The sequence below is a fragment of the Mustela lutreola genome, chromosome 10 (assembly GCF_030435805.1).
Source record: "Mustela lutreola isolate mMusLut2 chromosome 10, mMusLut2.pri, whole genome shotgun sequence".
Lineage (NCBI taxonomy): Eukaryota > Metazoa > Chordata > Mammalia > Carnivora > Mustelidae > Mustela > Mustela lutreola.
The window spans coordinates 54,344,248-54,361,550 of record NC_081299.1 but is presented as its reverse complement, the minus strand read 5'-3'; the positions used below and the strand labels follow the sequence as shown (position 1 = coordinate 54,361,550).

Below are 17,303 nucleotides of genomic sequence, written 5' to 3'. Positions count from 1 at the left end.
TAGAGGTCACAGAAACAGTTCCTTACCTCTCAGACTCTGAAATGCACTTGGGAAAACCAGTTATCAACTTTGAGTCACAATTTTCTTCAAAATATAAAAGGGCTGAGAAAAACAATAAACACACAACCCTACCCAGACGGGGTAAATATGAAAGACTGCTTGTTTTTCCTGCACTGGGCATGGTCAACTCTCTACCATTTGCACATTCCCAAACATCCCCCATGCAAAGAACTGGCTTTCCCATCACCTCTGCTGAGTAGGTAAAAACTCAGTAACTCACTTAGCTGATCAAAACTAAGGGCATATAATTTTTGCAAAGATGTAGTGGCTGCTATTAAGAAGTCTTCATTTATTGAATTTTTACTACCCAGCAGGTGCCTTGCGAGTGTTTCAGATGCATTATCTCATATAATCTTCACGGTGACTCAGTAAGGTAGGTACCACTTTTATCCCTGTCTTACAGATGAAAAAAATTAAGACTCAGAACAGTTAGGTAAGTTAGCCAAGGTCAAGTAGCTAATAAATAATAGACATAGGATTTGAACCATGATCTTTTGACTCCAAAGGCCATGCTTCTCACATACTTCCTGTACAGAATATCTTCACACTCCCTTCCACATCTATAACTCAGAGATTTGCCATGGCTCCTTCGTTCAGTGAGGGGAAGCAAAAGATGATCAGATACAATTACATAGTGATGATGATGATGATGATGATATTTTTAAACAGTGACTTGGATGGAATGTTCAAATAATTTCAACCACATTCAAAATTAAATGTGGGACTTTATTTTTACCACAAGTAATTAAGTCCCCCCCACCTTGCCCAAAACTGATATAGATCAATTTCTTTTTGGTGGCCACAAAAATATTCTTATTATATTATGTTATACGTGCCATAGATTAAACTTTACCTGAAACAATTATATGGATAATCAGGATTTGTTGGGGTGGGGGGGAGATGGTTGCTAAGTAACAAGAGAAAGAGATCTTTTTCAAATAAAAATGACAGCTGTCAGTTGAACCTATTCCTCCTCTGTATAATTGCTTTGCCCTGCAACCTTTCCACTGTAGCTGCAGAAAGTAGGTGTGCACGCCTTCTCCTTAAGCTAACTGTGTCTGCATGAAGGGTTAGCTCTCTCTTTAGGGTTAGCTCTATTCAACTTTCATTGCTTCCTGCATAGGACACCATAAAGGAGGAGCGGAAGCCTTGAGTGATTGGAATTCTCACCAGGACTTACACAGTCCTTGGTCTCGGAGCCTTATTGACCACTACACTGAATATGGGAAGTTTTTAAAACAAATTTGCAAAACAGATGATGTTTAATTTCAGCACTCCAGACAGAAACCGGATCAGAATCTACAAGGCATTAACACTCAAAATGAAAAATAATGACAATCTGCAGCTTCTCAATGAGAATTCTTTTTCTCTCCTGGAGTTAGTTGGCTACTTTATCTTAGCAACTCAAGAAGAAAGTTCAGCATGTCTTTTATAGCAAAACCTGCTGAAAAACTACCCTTAAATATTGAATCTACATCTCAAATGTGTATCAATGCTCACAACATGCAGTAGAGAATCTGTTCATGTTCCAAAGTAGGCTAAAGCATGTGTAAAAATCTTTTCACTTGGAATCTAGCGTGGTTTGGAGAAGTTACGCAGTTAAGCCCTCCTCATGGGGAAGCAGTTGGTTGAGATTTACAACAGTCTGGAAAATCCCAGAATTTTGTTTTCCACTTGAGAGCTTCAGAAAAAAGTCAGCAAATAGTTAAATTTCAAAACTTTTCTTATTTTTTCCAACTTGAACCTAAACTAAAATTTGAGAGACTTATTTCATTTTCTGTCCTTTTGTTAACGAAGAAACAAGAGTAAAAGGAGTCCGTTCCTCCACCCATAGCCCCCTTCAAGATCTCCTAAGGACGCAAAGCTCCCTCTGCTCAGATCCTGTGAGCAAGAACCAATAAGCCTTGATAGGAAGGTGATACTTTTTTTTTTTTTTTAAAGATTTTATTTATTTATTTGACAGAGAGAGATCACAAGTAGGCAGAGACACAGGCAGAGAGAGAGAGAGGAGGAAGCAGGCTCCCTGCTGAGCAGAGAGCCCGATGCGGGACTCGATCCCAGGACCCTGAGATCATGACCTGAGCCGAAGGCAGCGGCTTAACCCACTGAGCCACCCAGGCGCCCCAGGAAGGTGATACTTTTAATCCCAGGAAAAAGAGAAGAGGGACACACATTCCCTAGTAAACCTCGGGGCTGGAAAGGGCATGTTGGCAGGTGTGGAGCAAAAGCTCTTCCCGGCCCCAGAACCATAGGACAGTAAGACAATACCTCAGGCTATGATGATTGGGGATTCTTAAAATGTGTACTTATAAGGGTAGAGAGTTAAGGTTTTCCATTAAAAACAAAGCAGTCAGTATATACATAAATGCACACACATCATATATATTTATAAAATTAACATTCTCGGTGGGGGGGGCACAAACAAAAGTAGCAACTCTAACTGCATAAATTAGCACTCTAAACCCAGGCGTTAATTAAACAAATGATATAATGATAGATAATTAGAACTCTTCTACACTAAGTTTTGTCTGGGGATTGTAAACAAAACTATTTCTTTGCAGTACGGGTGGAACTTAATTTCAAATAATTCTACTTTGAAAAGCAGCAAACTTTTAGGAAATAACTTTCTTTTTTGGAGATAAAGTATATTGTTTCCTTTCTTCTTCTTCTTCTTCTTCTTTTTTTTTTTTTTTTATCTTAGGTTATGCCAGCATCACAAAAGAAATGTCAGAAAATCCCAGAATGTCCTTCTGAGAATAATTTTGGAATTTATAAAACTTCAGGGCGAACCATTTCTCCACTGATATACGGAGGTCACATTATTTTCTTGTCCAAAAAACATGTCTAACACCTGATTGCAATGTCAAGTGTTATCCAGTTTACCATACAAATTCACTCCGATGTTACATTCCTGACCATTGTTTTTTTAAAAAAGGGGGGTTTCATTTGTTCACGAGTAAGCTTTATAAGCACCCTCTCCCCTTAAACATACACCCAACTACATCAATAACAAAGAAGTATGGTTTCTGGGAATTCAAGCACACGGAGGACTTTTTAACTTTTGCCGTAGCATGCAGACACTCGCCAAGGGTGGCACTTGGGGACAGAATCTTCCGAGGCAGCTCAGCAAACTCATTCTGACCGCCGGTGTCCTCGGATGCACCGCGGCCGCAGGCAGAGGCCAGGGGAGCCCAGGGGAGCGAGTGGGGGAGCTTTCAGGAACACGCTGTCATCTCTTACCTTGTTCGAAGCCATCTCACTGACAGAGCGGTAGGTCTGGATGGTCTCCAGCTGGTCTAAGCACCAGTCCAATTCCTCCAGCGTCTCCATCGCTAGTTTTTGATAAGATTCTTCTGCAAACAAACACACAGGCATGTAGTCAGGCTGCAGCGGCTGCAGGCTGTCCATAGCCGAGTCCCCGCCGCCGCCGCCGATCCCGGAGCTACTGAAGGTGGCCCCGTGCTCCTTCATTATTTGCGCGCCGACTCCTTCCTTCCAGCTCTCTCCACCGGGAGAACAAATCACCGCGGTGCTCTGCCCGGGACGGCTGGTGCCAAGTTTTCACCACCGCCCCCCGCCGCCCCCCGCCCCGCGCCTCCCCCCCCCGCCCCCCCGCGGGGATGAGGTGTCCGCGATCTACCAAGAAACTTCCTCTGAGGCAGGAGGCGGGGAACCATCTCTTAGCTGCTCATCTGCATACATGCGTCCTAAAACTAAAGGCAGAAGCAGTGAGTTTTCTCAGGCTCTCGCTGCCTTAGTCATCCTGGGGCTCTTTAGGGTGCGTGATGTCATTTCTGAGTGTTTGCAGTCTGGAGGAGAAATGAGGAAAGCCTTTTCTCATTCTGCTTTTCTTCTAAACGAAACACACACCGTCGACCACATGGGAGAGGCGGGGGGACCCAGAGTTGCGTTGGAAGGCTACAGAGTCATTCATTCCCGGGCATGTGTACATGTTGGAGGAACTTTTAACTCGGCAAGCACTGACCCACGCAAGCGAGAGGTGTAGGCTCTTCCTCCCCAATTCTGAATCCCTCCTTTAAGGAAAGGCAAGATGAGGTTTCCCTGATAGGAGAGGGTCTGAGAGAAACTGGAGTTTTACAGGAATTTACTGGAGTTTACTGGCCCCAGTAGGCAGCTCTTGTTATACTAAACAAAGCTTAAAACTTCTCTTCTGCAACTGCCAGGGTCACAGGGAAATTCTGAACCGGACTTTCAGGTGGAGCCTGATGTGAACACTGCAGATTTTCACTTGGATCAAAGTCCCCGGGGCGGGGGGGGGGGGGGGGTGCTCTGATTTGTGGTTGTGGGACTCAGGACTTTCTGGAAATACTTCTTGGTGGTCCATTCAAAGAATATTATTTTTAAGATCAAATGTGTTACTGGATAATAAAGCTCTTTCTGAATGGTCACAACATGTCACTCCATACCCAAACGTTTGTGAGTCTAAACTAAATACTCAAAAGACTATTGACTTAAGAACTCTATGTTAATAAACACTGAATTAACTTTATGAATGCTGGATGAATGAACGAGGAGGCTACAGACAGTGATAAAAGTCAGTCAGACTCTCCTGCATCCGTGCCTGATTTTGAGGGGAACAACAGTTACTCATTCCATCAAGCTTTCTGCCATGCAAACACACAGTAGGCACTAATAAAATTAAAAATCTTGTATGGCATTCTATTACAGAGATGATGGCATACATTCCTGTCAAATTTAGAATACATATTTCCTATGTTCACACAGAAATCTAAGGGAGACCACATACCCTTTTATTATTATTTGACATTTTCTGTGTGTGACGCTCACATTTCAAGCAGAACAGAGAATTAGCACAAGAGAGACCCCAGGGGACTGGGATTGCTTGTCCACAGATGCACACTTCTGAGAACAGATGTTTTATTTATCCCTCAAATATGCATACACCTCAGGATAATGTGGGGTTAATATTCAATATCCTGTATGTCATACTTAAAAAGCCACAAAACCACTGGAGGTGACTTCCTCCATTTTTTTTCACACTCCTCAAAAATGTGCAGACGAGAATTGAAGTGTTTTCAGTAAAACTCATCTGAAGCCAGACTTACACATAACCTTCTTCTCCTTCCCTCCTCAGTCTTGCTGGGCTGCTTCAACGTGCAGAATCTCATGGCTTACTCTGTAGTGCGTTCCAACTGCCCCGCCCCCAGTTCCTTCCAGAGAGCACTTCTTCCCAGGAAGCTTTTCCTCAACTACCAGAACTCTCTCATCCCATCCCCAGCCTCTCATCAAAGGAAAAGTCCAAGTACTTCTCAATTACTTGGGCTTTACTACCTTGGTGTCTTCTGCATCACAATCCCCGATTTTTAGTACCTAAGATGCTCTGAGACTTTTGAATGGACTTTTGAATGGACAATGACCTTTTGAACGCAAAAGGACTGTAAGATGATCTACCCCATTTCCCTTCATGGAGAAGGAAAAAAGGGATCCAATTTCCACTCAGGGTTGACAATGGAATTATAATAATTATAGCAGCAGAAGCACTAGGAAGGAGGAGGACATTTCAAAGATCCACCAATGCACAGCTCACCCACTGTCTGTGACCCAGCACAAGCACAGGTGAGCTCCCAGAACTGGTACAGTAGTGACATGCCCGTGACCAGCCAATGCATGTGACAGGCCCTTACCCTACTGCCCTTTCTTATTGTGGTCAGCTACAGTATTTTTTTTTTTACATTTTTTTTTAACCTTTGATTTTTTTTAATCTTTATTTTTTTATTTTTTATTTTTTTATGAACATATAATGTATTTTTATCCCCGGGGTACAGGTCTCTGAATCGTCAGGTTTACATACTTCACAGCACTCCCCATAGCACATACCCACCCCAATATCTATAACCCCCACCTCCTGATCCCCTGGCCCCCAGCAACCCTCAGTTCGTTTTGTAGCTACAGTATTTTTTAAGGGAAAGTTTTTTGAAGTTAGTGTGGAAGTTATTGAGGATTTGCTCCTTTTTAGATTCTTTTATTTTTTTCTTAAAGATTTTATTTATGAATGACAGAGAGAGACCACAAGAGAGGGAACACAAGCAGGGGGAGGAGAGGGAGAAGCAGACTACCCCACCCCCACCCCCACCCCCACCCCCAAGCAGGGAGCCCAAAATGGGGGTCGATCCTAGGACCCTGGGATCATGACCTGAGCTGAAGGCAGATATTTAGTGACTGAGCCCCCCAGATGCCCCTCCTTTTTAGATTCTTAATATATAGTCAAGACTCTGTGTCCCATTTTAGACCCTACCGCCTACCAGATACTCGGTAAATATTCAGAGGAACAGAGACCAAAGTGCCTGCCTGAGCAGCCTGCAAATACTTGGCTACCCAGAGACTGAATGGGGAATCTGTAGACTGTGGAGAGAGCACCAGCTTTGGAGTGAGACTCATGTATTTTGAGTTTCTCTTCTACCGTTGACAGTGCGATCCTGGAGCTCAGTTTCCTACATCTTAAAATAAAGATAAGAATACTTATTTCATGAAGTTATAAAGGGATTAGAGACAGAGTATATAAAGCTTCTGGTAACGGTAGCCAGCTCTCAGTAGATGAGCAATACATAGGAGTGTAACTATTAGTGCTAATCCAGTAACCCAGAGGCCTGGCATTTGGGAGTGGGGAGGAACAGGAAGGGAGAGAGAGGACTTGTGCACCCCAAGAAGGGGTTTACAGGCCCAATCAGCTATGTAATTTGCAGGGTCCAGTGCACAATGAAAATGGGGAGAGCTCCTTGTTCAAACAGCAAGAAAAGTGCTGCTGAATGTCGGAAAGTATGAAGCTCTTTTTCTTTCTTCTGGAGTCTCTCTCTCACCTTGTCATGGTGGTCTTTTGTTTGTGTGTTTTTGTTTAAATAAACTTTTTATTTTAGAATAACTCTAGATTTGCAGAAAAGTTGCAAAGCAAATACAGAGAGTTCACAGATAACCCACCCTGAGGTTTCCCTATTGTTGACATCTTACATTATTATGGCACATTCAGCACAATTAATGCGTGGTCTGCTGTCTTTTATTTTCTCTCTGATACTGTGTTCCCTCGGGCATAAGGATACCATGAGAAGAGTGCAGAACTTCACAGGACCCCGGGCCCTGTATCTGGTGACTAGGGCAACAGACAGTTCACAAGTTATGGAGGTACCCCTAACCACCAGCTGCCAGACTGATGCTCTGGGGAAGTCGGACATTTCTCTTGCCCACAGTACTGACGCCTCACTCCACAGCAGCTAGTCAGTTCCTAAGGATGCTACAAGCTCTGCATTGAGGCATACTAGATACCTAGGTCAGGGTAGGACAAGAGGCTCCCTCCCACCAAGACATAGCCCATCTCCTCTGGTACAGATGCCAGCCCAGTCCAGGATGGCTGCTACCATGCCCCATCTGAGACTTGGCAAGTCACACATGCCCAACTCAGACCCTCTCTGCACCTGCACCCAGGGCCCCTCTGTGAGCGGATGGCAAGGATAAGGGACGCTGGATGAATTTAGGGGTGCCAGGGAATCCGGGAAACAGGTAGCTGAGAACATGTCCAGGGGAGGCAGGCAAGTGGCTGAAAAAGGGTACGAGAGCATATGAGCCAAGGCTCCAAGCCACTGGGTATACTCTATTTTCCCCTCAGACTTCACTTCCAAACCCAAGATTAAAGACCAAATTATTATAAAATTCAAGACAGCAGCGAATGGCCCGGCTGGATGTGGGGCTCTCTGCACCTTGCACAGACTGCCTGCCCGTGAAACTGGTCATTTCCTGTCTTGCAAAGATGGCTCTGAGAAGGAACAATGCTTAATGCCACAGAAGCAAGTCTCAAGGGGCTAAGAGCAGGTGATGGGACCACGTAGAGTCATGGGGTTGACTCTACATGGTCCTATCACCTGCTCTCAATGCAGAGCTTGTGGCCCTATTTGTCACAAATTTCCAAAGGCACAAGGAGAACCAACCTCCTATGTGTCCTTCCCTCTAAGAAAGTGGAAAAGGAACATTTACTTCCTCTTGTAAGTCTGGTAGGTATTGCATTTGACCCTGAGAAACAGGAAGAGAAGATGGGTAAATAATTATAGTTAATATTAATCTGGTAATAATATGTGGCATTCATAAAGCCCTCTTCCCAAAGGAGCGCCAAGCACACTACTCATTTATCCTTGCAACATCTCTGTGATAGCCACCAAAGAGGTATGATTATCTCGAATTTACCTTAAGGCACAAGCCAAGAAGTCAGAGGTTGAATTATTTAGAGCAAGATTCCTGGCAAGACCGTATCTTGGTCTATGAACTAAAGGATTCAGCTCTGCACTAAAAATGCACAAATCTCTGAAAATGCTGATTTAAAGTGGTGTCTTACCCTTGGGTATTTTCTATTTAAAACTGTGTAACTGCTTTCTTAAATGTTGTCACCTTCTTGAGTCTCCTCTTCCGTTTTCTGCTGTATCTAACGCAGTCAGTAGCACAGGAAGGCTGTGCAGTATTTACTCTGAAGACCTGGTGTGGTTCTGGTCCTTCATCTTGCTTCAGTGGCTGACCTAAGGCAAGTTACCTAAGTGTGCTAGGACTAAATTTCGTTATCTTGAAAATGAGGGTTAAGAAGAAGACTTACCTTATTATCACACGGAAGGTACAATAGGAGAATGCACACAAAACTGTTGACATTTAAGTATTGTGCATGTTATGTCAATAGCACAGTTATTATTACAGATGGGATATAGGTACCTTAGAGAGAATTAGAGAGAAGCAAAAATTTGAAATGATAAAAATGTAAAAAGTCACATATTTACTAAGATCTCCATTATTAAGGAGCATGTCTGTTCATATATGCACATGGAGATCATATGATACAAACTGTTGAGTTCTATTCTTTTCCTCGGTCAATGAGAGCCCCTTTTCTGTTTTAATACTTTTCCAATTCAGCTAATAGTTACCCCACATTCCAATTTCCCCAGTTTTTTCCCCCACACAAAGCCAGTAGAAGAGTGTGTGTGTGTGTGTGTGTGTGTGTGTAGAGAGAGAGAGAGAGAGTTGTTGGAAAGGACATACCCAGAGATGGGATGGGAAAGGGTAATGAGAAACCTCAGCCTGGTTACAAAGAGCTAACTCCTCATAGCCGGAAAACATGGAAATAGATTTTAGCAGTAATGAAGTTAGTGGCCCAGCTAATATCAGACCTCAAGTGCCCTAAGAGTTGGCCCCTCACTCAGGGTAGGTAAGTGCAATTTTCCCACTGATCTCTGGGAAAAGTGGAGACAGAGGCCCCTTCCACACCTGTATCATTTAAACTTTGAAACCCTAAGTGTCATAATTCTAATGCAGATGAGAATTCAGCAAGTGCGAGCATCACATTATAGCCCAAATACAATTTTTTTACACAATAACTCAATGCATTTTTTATTGCATATGATTGACATACAAAAGAGTGGTGCATGTTTAATATGTATATCTTGATGAGTCTGAAGATAAGCATACACCTGTGAAGCTGTCATCATAAACAATGACATAAACTTAACCAACACCTCTAAAAACTTTCTCCCTCCCTCTGTGTGTGTGCATGTGTTATGAGAATAGTTAACATAGGATCTACCCTCTTAACCAATTTTTAAGTATATGATGCATTATTGTTAACTATATGCACCACACTATACAGTAATCTTTAGGACTTAACTCACTTCCATATCTGAAACTATGGACCTTTTGATCAACACCTTCCCAAGCCCCTTTCCCCCAAACCTTGGCAACTACCGTTCTACTCTCAGTTTTCATCTGTTTTATTATTTTAGATTCCTGATACTAGGGATCATTCTAAATGCAATTTTAAGATAGCTCTGTATATATCAAAAACCTATCAATCTAGTCATTCCACTTTCTACCCAAAGATAGCACACAACAAAGAAATGTAAATAACCTCTTATTTAGCTGCCTCACATAACCCAACTAACTCTTCCCAGTAGCAAAGCTGGTAGTTATTTGCAAGGTTGTGTAGTAGTTAAATTAGTCAGAACAACTCCACATGCAAAAAAGGATGACTCTAATAAATATAAATATCAAGCAAGAGAAACCAGATATTGCAAAGTGCATAAAAATGGGATTCGACATACGAAGTTCAAAAGAGGCAAAAATGAATCTACAATATCAGAAGTCAAGATACTAGTGACTGTGGAGGGCTAGTAACTGGAAGGGACTTAGCAGGGGTGGGAGGGCTTCTACAGGGACTGGTAATGGTCCATTTCTTCCTCTGATGACTAGTTACATGAATGTGTTCATTTTATGAAAACTCAATGCCTCCTAACACTTGTGATTTGCGCACTGTTCTCCATCTTTCTGATTTTCCAAGCATGCTTTCAACAGATAGTCCCATCTAGGGAAGCCCACTTGAAAAAACAAAGAACAGGATTTCTTTAAAAAAACACCCATTTCCTTTCCTTTTGTTGAACTATAGCAATGGATATCAACAGAATTCGAATAAATCCAGCACAGCTGAGAAACACCTCCTCCAAATGTTAGTTTATATTGCATAGACCAGCATACTCCTATGAACTCAAAATTCACATGGCAGTCTGACCCAGACGTTCATAAATCCTGAGGGTGCCATTCCTTTATGAGCAGTGTAACCTCAGACAAGGTATCCTGGCTACGCCCCTTTCTTTACCTGTAAAACAGGAAGACGGCATAAACAGCTATGAGAATGAAGGGAAGCAACCCATGCCAGTGTTTGATACAGTGCTAGCATGTGTCAGGAAATTTTTGTTGCCCTGACCCCCTCTCCCCTATCCCCAGCCCTCTCCCTGTTTCTGGTTACTTTCCTGCAGATAGATTGCCACATATCTGATAGCTGAGTTGGGTGGAGTTTTGGCCTGGTCCTAGGGAGAGGAGCATGTGTAAGTGGCCATGAAATCCTGAAGTGTCCCTCCCACTGTCTGACCTCAGACAGACCTGCCTCTTGGTAGGGTTAGAGTTTGTTGGTGTTCACTTCTAAAATATAGATCTGGCCTGATATATCATTCTGCTTTCACTGAATCCTGACTGATAACACCAGACCAGTCAGTGGACCTTCAGCTGTAGAGAACTGTACAAGAGAGCTGATTATTTATTCACTCCACAAAATACACTGAGTATTTAGTATATGCCAAGGCTGATGTTAGGGGCTGGGTGTTACAGCGACGAACAAAACATGGTCCATTGCATTGAGTGATTATATAAGAAATGCCTTTCCCATTCTCCAGAATGGTCCATCTGTTGAAACTGGGTGCCTTAGCAGCTTCCTCCCCACCCCTGCCCCTGTCCCAAATGCATACATTGCCTTGGTGAAAATTAGAAAAATGTGCCCTCTCTTGGCAGACACAGCATTTGGGCAGAAAGCTTGGGAAGTGACGCATGGGCTGAATTTCAACTCTCCCCATCACCTGGCTGAGTACCTTTGATCAGTATCCAAACTACACCATGACCTTACGCAATGGCCCAAAGACACATGGGTTGGGGTCAAAGCAGCATGGAGCTTTCCCCCACATGACCGGGAGTGCTCTGTGAAGGCGGAACACGGAACACAGAGTTACAGAAAATCCACACTTTTAAACCCCAAAATAAAGGAAACCCTTGACATTGAAAGGAAAAGTATCCCAAGATCTTCCCTAGCTCTTAATTTTGAATACCATAATAACTGAAATAGCATTAAATAGGCTCTAGAAAATAGCTTAAAATTTGAATTTGATAGACTAATTATTACCCTTAAATAGTTTTTGTTTTTGTAGACAAAACTTCTAAAGCAAGGATTCCACAGCAGGGAAAAAAATATTAAAGAAGACCTTTATCAGGGAAACTAAGAAACCACTCTTCTGATCCTTGGAAGTGAGAAGCGTGTATTAATTGGATTCTCTGTATTCAGCTTATGACTCTAGCTTTAGCCACAAGCTTCTAACCCTATAAATGTCTTCTCTAGGTTCTTTGTGCCTTGAAGTTAGCAGGCTTATTTCATTCCTCCGTTGCTCCTCACAGCGCAATATTTGTTAAAATGCAAAACAGTTTCATACATATGGAAATCAGCCTCTTTATTTCAAGGTGTTAAGTTGTGGCTATTGGCCTATTTATTTAGTGGTCTTGGATAAGACCTTTTCCCTTTTACTAGCAATACTTTTCTTTTCATTTTAAGTTCTTATGTCCAAAGGTATTTCTTTTCTTCTGATGAATATGTGATAAATGAAATCCACCTGGGTTGGAGTGCAACATTTCGAGAAAGCATGTTGCATAAACCTTGAGTAAACTATTCTTAGAACAAATCACAGAAACTGGAAGACATTTATACATTCTGTAACACAGTTCTTCCAAAGGCAGCTTGTAAGCCCTATGCGGCCTTTCTCTAGGCAGGACTTTGTCAATGTGTCTTTATAAATATGGAACTTTGCAATTGCATATGACAGGGATTTCACTGTGGGTGGATTCGTAGAAGAGGAGGTTCACAGCCCTCAAGAGAAATAACAGTGAAAAGTAGGTCATTTTGATGCCAGTTTCTTTAGCAAACTCCTCTAAGACTACAAGTTCAAAAAAAACCCTCCAGTCACAACTAGCTTTTGCACATATAACTTGACAGTTTACCAAGTACTTTCACAGGCAAATCTTAGTTTTTCCTTGAAAAATAAATCCCATGAGATAGAAATTATTTTTTGTCATAATTAGAAATTTAATATATGCACAAGTGATATATTTCCATTCCTTCCCCAATCAAAAATATCAATGATCATTCATCAGAAGATACTTTTAAGGGACTGAAAAGAAGAGATAGAAATTTTTATTATGCATTATTAAAATCTTCCATTGTGCATGTGAGGAAGTTGAGGCTTGTTGGTGTTTAATGATTTGCTCAATCATCCAATGAGAGAGAGAGATGATTTGAGAAATAGAGAGGAAGGATGGAGGGAGGAAGGGAACCTAACTTCTCTGATTTTAATTAAATTCCATGGTAATTTTTACTAAGCCATGGGGCCTGTTATAAACAAATGGTCCAACTTTTTCTTTCACCCAGGTGGGCTTAGGGCAAAATTGTTGTTTGGATGCACCAGCCTCAACCTCTGTTGCCTTCTGCCCTACCTCCCCCTCTTCCAATGTCCTTCCCCTTATGGATGCCTGCTCTTCAGAAGGACTCTGACTTTGGCATTTGCTTACTAATGGGAATCTGTACTCATCTAGGCAATAACATGCATCATCAATGGGAAAAAGTGCTCAAGGAACTTCACTGTCTGCCTATGTTAGTGTTAAAGACCAGCGACACAAGAAATTGATCAAAGTTGAAGGTAAGTTGCTATCCAAATATTTTTCTAATACATTAAATATATGCAAGAGATATTTAGGAAGAATATATAATAGTGGTTAAAAGCTTGATCTCTGGAACCAGACTGCCAGGGCTCATATTCCAATATCACCACTTAATGTTACCTAACAGTAAAGAAGTTACTTAACTTCTCTATGCCTTAGTTTCCTCCCCCCTGTGATGAGAATAAAAACAGTAACTCTATAATAGATTGTAGTATTTAATTAGTAAATAAATGTAAAATGCTTAGGACAGCATGTACTGGATAAATATTGACTATTTCTTGTTTGTTGGACATGACATAATAAAAAAAAATGTTTTGAGTAGATTTGACACACAATTAGTTTTAGGTGCACAACACAGTGATTCAACTTCTCTAAAGCTTATGCTATGCTCACCACAAATGCAACTATCATCTGTCAGCATAAACACAATTACAGTATCATCCGTCACATTCCTTATGCTGTGCCTTTTGTTCCTGTGATTTACTCATTCCATAACTGGAAGCCTGTGTCTCCTATTCCCCTTCACCCATTTTGCCCCTCCTCCTAACTGCCATCTCCTGAAACCATTTTATTCCCTATTATTTACAGGTTTGATTCTGGGTTTTGTTTGTTTATTAATTTGTTCTTTTAGATCCCGATATTTGTCTTTCTAAATCTGACTTATTTCACTTAGCATAATACACTCTAGGAACATCGATGTCATTGCAAATGGTAACGCATCTTTTTTTATGGCTGTGTAATGTATATGTCTATATATTATGTAATATATATGTATATGTCTGTATATACACACATATACACACATACACAATATATGCTATATACGCTATTATAAATGTCCACCTATATACATATATATATATACACACAAACATATATGCACATACCAACATATATACACACCATATTAATGAATAGATTTTTTGAGTGCCTATTATATCTTAGGCTCAGCAGGAAACTCTGAGGATATAGCGGTAAATTTTACAGACATTGTTTTTGCTTATTTTAAACCTATATTCTAGCAGAAATAGACAATTACACAAGAACTTACTTAATTAAAATTGAGAAAGGAGCTAGTAAGAAGTGTAGATTGTCCTAAGAATTTGCCACAGGGATAACAGGGGACCCAAAAATCTGAGGAGCGGGGATGTGACAGAGGGAGTTCAGGGTAGTTGTGCCTTGGAAGGTTATGAGATTCAAAGGAGTAAGAATTGGGTACAGGGGCATCTGGGTGGCTCAGTCGGTTGCACGTCCGACTCTTGGGTTTCAGCTCAGGTTGTGATCTTGGGGTCTCGGGATTGAGTGCTCTGTAGGTGAGGAGTCTGCTTCAGATTCTCTCCCTCTGTCCTTCCCCCAGCTCTGTCTCTCTCTCTCTCTCATTCAGTCATAAATAAATAAATATCTTAAAACAAAACAAAACAAAACCCCCTTGGGTACAAATAGGAAAGAACATTCTAGACAGGGATAACAGCAGGGTAAGCTTACTGAACTGAGAGCAGTACCTGGCAGGAACACAGAGAGAAAAAGAATAGTATGGGAAGTTTAGATCAGGTTGTACACAGCCAAGGAAGGCCATGGAGAGGACTTTGGACTTCATTCTGAAATCAATGGGAAACCTTTTTGGAGCTTTATCAAAGGAGTGGCCTAGCCAAATTTGCATTTTAAAAAGATCCGTCCACTTGCAATTTGAAGAATAAACTTGAAGGCAGGAAAGGAGGCCAGCTAAATTGTACTTAAAAACCCAGGGTCTGGAGGAAGACAAATAGGAGTTTGATTTCTGGCCCTGCCATTTGTTTTATTAGCAGTGTGAACCTGGACAAGTTACTTCATTTCTTTAAGCCTTAATTTCCTCATCCTTCCCACAGCTTTGTATATCTTTCCCACCAAGTTGTATGTGGAGTAAATGAAATATCCACATCAAAACACGTAGCATAGTACCCAGCACCTAGTAAAGTATTCATGCCAGTTGCTAGTAGCATTATTATTTATTTTATTGCAGAAACCTATGCAGGAGCTGCTGTGCCTAGAGTTACAGAGCCATGGAGAAGGAGTCAGGTAAATAGGCTTGAGATGCTCACAAGCCGAAACCAGACAGCCTCTAGGAGGATGGTATTTGGCTGGTGACCAAAACTCCCAGTCACTTCGGCTTTACAGGTCCTGAATGTGATTTTTGTCAGTGTGATTTGACTTTGTTCTGTTTATATTAGTCCAATTCACAAGAAATTGAGAAGAGACCAAACAATTTAGAGAGAGTAATAATTTGGGGGAGTTTTTCATGTCATCTAGTCATTCCACATTCCTTGACATGGGAGACCAATGTCTATTCATAAGATTGCTTGGTAAGCACAAAATCAGTGCGGGGAGGTGGGGGGATGTGAATTGGATGATTATGTCACTTTCCTCAAGTCTGAAGTATTCAACTCTACTACTGAGGTAGACTGCAGTTTTTTCTACTCTCTCTGAAGTGCCCTTCCCAGCTTTATTCACCTGGCTAATTTTTACTTCTCTTTTAGGATTCAGTCCAGAGATATCGCTTACAAGTTTTTCTAAATATTTTGAGGTTGGATTAAGTTCCCTTCCCTTTATTTCCAACTGACCATATTTCATTTAAATTATTTCTCTTGGTTTATCACACCCACTCGATAACCTTCTTGAGAGAAGGGAACATATCTTTTTGCCTGATCTTTTATGCAGGACAGCATCTATCATCTAGTAAAAGCTCAAAAAATATTGTTTGCCCTGTTGACTTGCCCAACATACCAATAGATGAAATATCGATTAACCCAAAGGAATGGGGCCTCTGTTATTGAACAGTGTCAGAGAAACAATGTCAGGAATTGTTGTTCTTGGTATACTTTCTTTTTTATTAGTCATCAAACGAACCACCCTTTTTACTGATTTATTCCAAGTTACCACAATTAATGGGCTCTACATTTCTTTTGCATTCATATCTTGATTAGATGTCTAGGTTGGTTAAGTTTTTGTTTTTTGTTTTTTTAAAGTAGGCTCCAAGCCCAACATGGTGCTTGAACTCATGACTCTGAGATTAAGAGTCACATGTTCTACCAACTGAACCAGCTAGGTGTCCCTTGGCTGGCTAGTTTTAATATGGGGGACATCTAAGGAGACTTCTGCAAAATCACATGAAGAACTTGTTATTTGACTCTCACTGCAGAGCTGTGAGAGCTCCTTACTGAAGGTCTCTGCATCAAGCGATACTAGAATTCCAAATATTTTGACAACTGTCATAAGAAAGATACAAGTAAGTTTAGAGGCAGCACAGAAAGATCTTAAAGACATAGGAGAAAGGGAGATCAAGAGAGATTTGGCTGGGTAAAAAAAGAATGAATGGAATTTTGAGAGAGGAAAAAATGAGGTAAAGCAATGAACAATATGAATAAAGGTTTAAAATTAGAAATGCACTACACCATTTTGTTCTGTATGGGGAGATAAAATACAACAGTCCTATTTGGTTAGAACATTGGGTTTTTAGTAAGGGAGCAGAGTGGAATACATTTGTAAAAGTAGGGTGGTCAAGGCAATCTTGAAGAACTTTTTATGCTAGACTAAGGTATCTGACTTTACTTGTCAGGGAATGAAGAGTTATTGAAAATTGTTCAACAGAAGAATGGCACACACAAAGTAGTTTATAAATATCTTAATACTGTTTTACAGTTGTGCAATGCTGTGCAGTTATAGATTCCTTTCATATGTATACTCTCTTTCAATCTTCACCACAGCTTATGAGAGATGCATTATTCTCTCTATTTTATAGAGGAAGAGACTGATGTCTAGGGAGATTTAGTGTCTCACTCCAAATCCAGAATGCAGAACCTAGAGACTTGAATCTAGGCTTTCTGACTCTAAGTTCAGTGTTCTTGCTATTACAAGGATGCCTATATGAAAATGAATTATTGATCTGATAGCAGTAA

The 17,303-nt window shown here is 41.1% G+C and overlaps 1 protein-coding gene across 6 annotated transcripts in view; it reads right to left on the bottom strand.

Moving 5' to 3' along the window:
• PDE4B (phosphodiesterase 4B) overlaps positions 1 to 17,303 on the bottom strand; it is a 566,020-nt gene that overhangs the window by 38,105 nt on the left and 510,612 nt on the right. For 5 of the 6 annotated variants that reach the window (XM_059135175.1, XM_059135176.1, XM_059135173.1 and 2 more), the window contains one exon: positions 3,301 to 3,413. In XM_059135175.1, coding sequence (XP_058991158.1) covers positions 3,301 to 3,413 — 113 coding nt within the window. Of the gene's footprint in view, positions 1 to 3,300; positions 3,414 to 3,700; positions 4,130 to 17,303 lie in introns of those variants that run through there. The other variant, XM_059135179.1, reaches the window with a different exon arrangement.